General features: G+C 51.1%; 1 protein-coding gene across 1 annotated transcript; it reads right to left on the reverse strand.

Annotated features, from left to right (window-relative positions):
* Window positions 1-3025: 3025 nt before the first annotated feature.
* On the reverse strand, window positions 3026-5162 carry LOC123124573 (tRNA-uridine aminocarboxypropyltransferase 2). The gene is made up of 2 exons (XM_044545158.1): window positions 4313-5162; window positions 3026-4188 (listed from the first exon to the last, which is right to left on the reverse strand). Exon 1 carries the CDS (start codon window positions 5160-5162, stop codon window positions 4383-4385), a length of 780 nt encoding a protein of 259 aa, XP_044401093.1. The 3' UTR covers window positions 3026-4188; window positions 4313-4382.
* Window positions 5163-6906: the final 1744 nt, after the last annotated feature.

A 6906-nucleotide genomic window follows, 5' to 3' on the forward strand; every position in this document is an offset into this window, starting at 1 on the left:
AACTAGTACAAGCTATCCTGCGAAAGGCTCTGGTGGTGACGTCGTCTTGGGCTCCACGATGACCTCCGCCTTGCCGTCCTCCTGGTCTTGGTCTCGTTGCACCAATATAGCAATCTTTGCCTGATACCTCGATACTCCTCGCCTGCGCCTGCTTCCTTAGACCAAAGAGGAAACAAGGACGCTGCGCGCGCTAGCGCCCGCCTGGTGTCGTTCGTCATGGCTCACGTCACGAGAGCCTCGTGAGGTTTGCCCTGCCTTGATATCTCCGCTCCTCGTGAGCCTGCCTGACTAGGACACTCCTGAGGAGGTCTTGCGTCGTCCGCCTCGCGAGGCTTGGACCCTCGCGAGAGTCTTGAATGCCTTGTTGATGAAGATGGGCCGTACGGCCTGCTGGCTTAACCACGCCGTGGGCCGCAGGCAGGCAAGTCTGGAGACCCCATTCCCATAACGCCGACAACCGGTGAGACACTTTGCTTCGTCCAGTGGCTACTGGAGCTGTGACGGGCGAACCATGGTGCTACGACCGGCAATCACGACAACGTGTGTTAGGACCTCACCGGCGATCGAGGCGGCACGTGCTGCGAGCTCGTCGGAATGGCGCTGAAATCCAACCGGAGTGCATGGATAGGGATGGGCGGTGCGAACATGTGGTCTGCAAGGGACAGATGGGTGGGGCTAAGGACGAGAGGACACGAGCAAGTTTGATCGAATAGTTGCCTACAAGGCCATCTAACGTTGGGTAGGGCGACCGATCTGGCGCTTTTACCTCTCGACCGACGTTGAGTATCGCCCGTCCAACAATACAGAAGTCTAAAAGGCACAATTCTAGGGTTTAACAGAGAGGAGGCAATCATGAAGCGGCCAACTTTTCCCCTCAACCCGATGCCAATGCTGCGGGTTACCCTGGCCTCCGCCGGACTCTACGATGGCAGTAGGATGGGGGAAGGATCTGAGTATCCAGATCCGTGTTACATACGGTTTTCAAGCTCTCCGTCGCTGGTGAAGTTGGGACGGGGGGTGGAATGAGAATAATGGTTCATCGGTTTTCCTCATGTCGATGTCCTTCCTCGGTGTCAACGAGTCGAAGGATGGAGTGGATGTATGGGCACTTGGTCTGACGCGATTAGCGTCTGTTCACGACGACAATGTCATGTAGAGGGATGACATTGCATCGTCTTTTCGTTCTCTAGTTCCATCTTCGCTTGATGAAGCTTAGTCAGATCTGGCTCACTTGAGGAACTTATGAGGTTTGTGTCCCCCTCCTTTATTGGGTCGGGATTAGGATTGTCTTTTGGCCCTTCTCGGCACCGACTTCTCCAGGATAACTATCCATCCAATTCGTGCGTCTTTTTGTCTGCATCATGACATCCAATTCGCACCCACTGACGTCTTTCCATCCACATTGTCCCATCCAATTTGCGGTTGGCAGCATCTTTTGTCTGCATCGACGACTTTCCTGAGTTTCAACAAGGTTGCTCCGGTGAGCCGGAGGCCCAGAACAACAACGAGCTTTGGCCATGACGCGCCACCGATGGATAACTGTGTTGATTTCTTCATGACTTCACTGCAAGGAAGTTCTGGTACATTCTGGTTTTATTTAATGTATGCATTCTGCCTTTTTTTGGAAAAGATATCTCCAACAAGACAACATAGTTCTGAAACTGAGTACTCCTATAAGTTTGCCGGCCGCAATTCCTTTGTCAAGCTTACTCAGTCAAGGCTACTCCCAACATTGTTCGGTCAACCGAGCCTGAGTCTGACGACAAATTTGAAGGCCAGCCCTACCCTGCCGAATTCCAAGAAGATGCAAGACGCAAAAAGGGCAGGTAGCTGTAGCCTGTAGGCAGCGCTGCATCAGCAGCAGTGTGTCTTCTCGGGTCCTGGGGGCTTCGATGCTGGCGGTGCTGGCGGTTCTGTCATTTTCCTTGGTGGAAAAGGCATCGTTTGTTCTCCCCAAGACCAGCTCGTTGACCTCAGTCTGGGCCTTCGCACTGTGCAACATGCAAGTCAAGCAGTAGGATAGGATGCCCCTTCCGAGGGTGCAATTTTGGTTTCTGTGGCGACTCCAATTGTGTTGCCACCAGAACAGGAGCTACAGAACTGAGCTTTGTAATACAATAAAGCTGGGAGTAATTCCTTTTCTCTAAAACCAACTGAAATGAAATACAGTACACTACTACCTGGCATCCATGTCCCTGTTTGGCCTACAGAATGTGATCCCTCTACTCCCATATAAGTATGATGAATCTGATGGGCCGCAGCTCATCTCATCTTAAGCGCAGGTCATCGAGGGTCGGAGCCTCGGAGAATACAATGTGAATCATATTGCAAACAAATCCAGTGCCGAGCAATCTAACAGGCTTAAAATCTAAAGAAATGGTGGTGTTTACAGGCCCTAAGACTCCAGCAGTACATAAATACCAGATCAATCTAGCAGCAAGAATGGACTTTTTGACACCTTTCAGCCGTTCACTGAACAAATCAAACATTTGATTCGTAGCACAGATGTCTCCAGCCTTCCCCTCCAGACTGTAACAACGTTTCCTAGTTCATTGCACAAGCTGCCCAGGACACCAAGGTGTATTACTGTTGCTGATCAAGTTCTCCAACCTGGTTAATATATTTCTTTTTGCAAAATGTGATTATCTATCTATAACAAAATCACTTTTAACATTGCACAACACAGACATACTAGGGTGGTTATCTTGTTATTATCATTTCGTCTGAACCTCTGAATAATTACTTTATTTTTATGGAGGCCAACGTACTAAGTTCTCATCTAAGGAACACTTCCTATATAAAATAAGTTCATGCCAAGCCAGCAGTAGTTCCTCTGATGTTAAAGCTTCACAGATGTACAGATGATCAAATTTGCAGACACACTTGGCAATAAAAGCAACCAGCTAACCCTTTTCAATGGAGAAGCCAAATGGGATTCGCATAATAGTAAAACAACTGTATGTTTACTACCTTAGTTCCTCATAATTCACCGCTAGCACCCCACAGATATGACTGGCTCACTCTTATATTTCTTAATGTGGCGGAAGGAGCAAAACTTCCCAGGATCACATCATGGGGGCTAGGGTGAATGCCGGACGATGCAGAGATGCAATCCATGACATCAGAGAGAGCGTGCAGTCTGGATCAAGGACAGAGCCACAGCCCTATGGAGATAACTGCTATGTCTAGAAAGATTTATCTTTTCAAAACCCACCTCTACCCACCATAACCCGCAGATGCTAGCACTGACGCTCAAAGCCATTTGGAGAGCTTGCATTGTAGAGTGTAAAAGGTTCCTTAGTTATCACTGGTCTTCAGAAGTGCCTTTGGGTAGATGATACCTTTCCATGGTAGGCCCTTAAATATCATCCTTCTTGAGTTCTAGTTCATGTCTGTCTCCATGAAATCAAATTCCTTCTCGTAAAATATTAAAAAAGTGTGATGTATTGGATGTGTAGAGAAGGACAAAAATGTGACATGCGTAATCCCCATGAGATTTAAGGTCCTCGAGAAAGTACAAGATAGTCCAAGCAGTGAAAATTTGAGCCTTTATACCGCTTGGAGCGGTTCGCTATCTCAAAAAAAAAAGCCTTTAAGGTGGGCAAGAACTAGAGATAGAAGTTGGATACTAATGCAAGCCGAATGAAGCAAACTCATGGGGTTTGATGATATCTACTGATTTGTGAATTGCATAAAAGAACACTAAGCCTACGAAGAAGGTGTTTATGTGCACTCATGAGGGTTAATCTACTTGGATTTTACGGTAACAATTACATGCTTTCTGAGGTAAAGATGGCATGGGCACCGAGTGGACAAAAATGCAGGCCTCTAGCACAGTTTCTCAATTACTGAACAGGGCACATCATTGTGTTTTTATTGTCAAGCTTGGTCTTAGCCAGTTTGATAAGTAAATGCTCTTTAGGTACCATTAGTTTCTCATAGCAACAGTACCAATATCGATCATGCAGTGTGCTGGTATCATCAATCTGTGTAGTTTACTCAGTGGAATGATACTTTTTCGGCGACAGTACAATGAGAATTTAATGGTGTTCTATTCACTAGACAGGATATTTCAACTAAGGAACAATTGAAACTTCCTGGATTAGGGGGAACACACAAAAGGATCATTCTCCGATCTAGCATAGACATCTTGGCATATGCTGTTGCAGCAAAGTTCCGTGCCAAAACCTTCAAAATCAAATAACCGAACTCACTTCAATTTTCTTACATCTAGTCAGTGGTCAAAACAACCAACAGTGCAAAGCTAAGTAAATAAACTACCAGCACTGTGCTAGAAAAAAGGAGATCAGACCTTGGTGATTGACAGTGATGGCCTCTGAACAACAGAGGAACGCAAATCCGCAGAAATTCAGTCACAACAATCAGGCATTCCTCTTCATCTCCTCCTCCCTCTTGATATCTTTCTTCTTCCTCAGCTTCACTCTCGGCTTCATGGCACGGTGCTGCAGATGCTGGGACTGGAAGGCCACCATCGCCCTGAGAACCCTGACCATCGTCTCCTCGACCTCCGCACCGCTTCCCTCCGGCTCAAGCAGCCGCAGCGCCCTTGCGACTGCCTCCATTGTGCTCACGCACCCCTTATGCGGCTCCTTCTTCACCACGAGCTCCGACTCGAACATGCTGTCCCCGTCCACGCCGCTGTCTACGGGCAGGGAGACGGGGATGACGAACGAGGAGAGAAACGGGAGGCTGGCGGCGTGCATCTCCTTGGCCTGCTTCCAGGTGCCATCGAGGATGAGGAGGATGGGGTTGGAGCGCGCGGAGGGAGGCGTGGAGCGGCACCAGGAGGCGAGGTCGGAGGCGGCGGGCGAGGGGAAGAGGAGGAGGACGGGGTTCGGGGAGGGAGGGGGGATGAGCGGGGTGGAGGAGGGGCGGAGGCGGCGTCCGGGGAGGAGGTGGAGGTTGGCGAGGCAGCGGGCGAGGAGGGGGAGGGTGGAGAGCGGGTTGCGGTGGACGGCGTGTGGGTGGTGGAGTACGACGACGGTGGTTGATGTGTGGAGCGGGGAGCGGGGCATGTGCGGGCAGAGGCAGACGCGGGACGGGCGCCCGCAGCCGGCGTGGCAGATGGCGCGACCAGGTGGTGTCGTTGTGTCGCCGCCATCGTCGTCGGAGGCGGAGGAGAGTGGGAAGTCCAAGTCCATTTTGTGACTTTTTTCTTTCCTAAAGACAAAAGTCCATATTATAAGAGCATCTCTCTCGCAGACCTCGTAAACGGCCGAACCCGTATAATTTCTGCAAGTATACGAGTTTGGCCCGTTTTTCTTGTCAGAATAGACTCCGTATCCCGGGCCCGGCCCGTAAAAAGTTTACCGTGGCCCAGAAAAAGACCCTCTCCGTCGATATGTATGTGGTTTCACCGCTCGGATACTGGTCAAACCCTATCCGCCTGCACCGCGATTACCCTCCCCCTCCGCCCCAATTTCTCGCCGCCGCCGAGTCTAAAAAAGCCCTAGCGCCCCTTCCCGACACATGGACGGCTACGGAAGTGGTGAGGATGACGCGGAGCGCCGCCGCCGCCGCATCTGCGACACCGCACGCAAGCGGGGCGCGGAAGTGGCTCAACTATGGGAGCCGGCTGCCGCCAGCGTTCGAACACCGCGAGCTCGACGAGTTGGATCCCGTATAGACCCCGGGGTGAGGTTGTGGAGTTGGATCCCGTAGAACTCTAACAAACCCCGTAGGAAGGGGTGAATTGGGAAGCCTAGGCCTCTTAGGAGGAAGGGCACGAAACATACCCGCTCTCCCTGGCTTGGAGCAGGGGGAGTTCTCAGCAAGGGATCGCCCGTCAACGGAGATTAATCCGGCGCGGAGAGGAACTAGATCCGCCGCAGGAAGATAACCCTGGGTCTGCAAGCTGCACAATTGGAGGCGCGAGACGGAGCAGCTCTTCCAGTCACCTGGGAGGGGGCCGTGAGGGCGCGAGGATGAACCAGGGGTGTCGGCCATGGAGTCCAGAAGTTTCTTGGAGAGCAAAGGAGACGGGTTGAATAACTTTTGTGCCCTTGAAATCTACAAATAAATGTTCCACCCTAAAACCGAAGAGACGGGCCCGTGAAAAGGTGGCATTGGGTCGCCCGCCTTCCAGAAAGGTGCGCGATGGTCAAAGCTGACCCTTGCCCCGAGGAAAGCATTAATCTCTGGCAGGCCCATCTTGATCTGAAGATGTCCTTGGACGCCAAGTTGTCGAATACGGTCTGGCTTGAGTCCAAATTCCGAATAATGTTCGGCATAACAATGGTACTCCGAATAGGTGAGAAATAGGTGAAGAACTCACCTCGCAAGCCGAAGATCCCATGATGTTTGATAGTAATCGTCGGTTTTGGAGGCCAGTTCGGGGGCTACTGAGGGAGTCATGGACTACGGGGTCCATGGGATACCGAGCCAATACATGTGGGCCGGACTAAAGGGTTGATATGAAGACCATGCTGCGACACGGATCCATGAAGACAAAGCCGTGGAGTGCCCTCCAAGCCAAGATTAGGCAGGATCTTTCCTTCCTTGTAACCGATCACATGTAACCCTAACCCTATCGGTGCCTATATAAACCGGAGGGTTTTAGTCTTTAGGGCTAGAGCTACATCCATCACCTCATCGACTTAGGGTTTAGCTCATCTGATCTCAAGGTATATCTACTCTGTAACTACATCATACATTAAATACAATGAAGCAGGACGTAGGGTTTTACCTCTTCGAGAGGGCCCGAACCTGGGTAAACGTTGTGTTCATCGTCCCTTGTTCCCCCATTGATCCTAGATCCACAACTCGGGACCCCTACCCGAGATCCGCCAGTTTTGACACCGACAGGGCTCCTGGGTGAGCACAACCCACCAGGGCGCGCCCCCTCCAGGCGCGCCCAGGTGGGTTGTGCCCACCTGGTGGCCCCAC

Source organism: Triticum aestivum, chromosome 5D (genome assembly GCF_018294505.1).
Source record: "Triticum aestivum cultivar Chinese Spring chromosome 5D, IWGSC CS RefSeq v2.1, whole genome shotgun sequence".
In the NCBI taxonomy this organism is placed as follows: Eukaryota; Viridiplantae; Streptophyta; class Magnoliopsida; order Poales; family Poaceae; genus Triticum; species Triticum aestivum.

Excerpts from the sequence above, each read along its gene's own strand:
- LOC123124573 (XM_044545158.1), bottom strand. The coding sequence starts at position 5,162 with ATGGACTTGGACTTCCCACTCTCCTCCGCCTCCGACGACGATGGCGGC.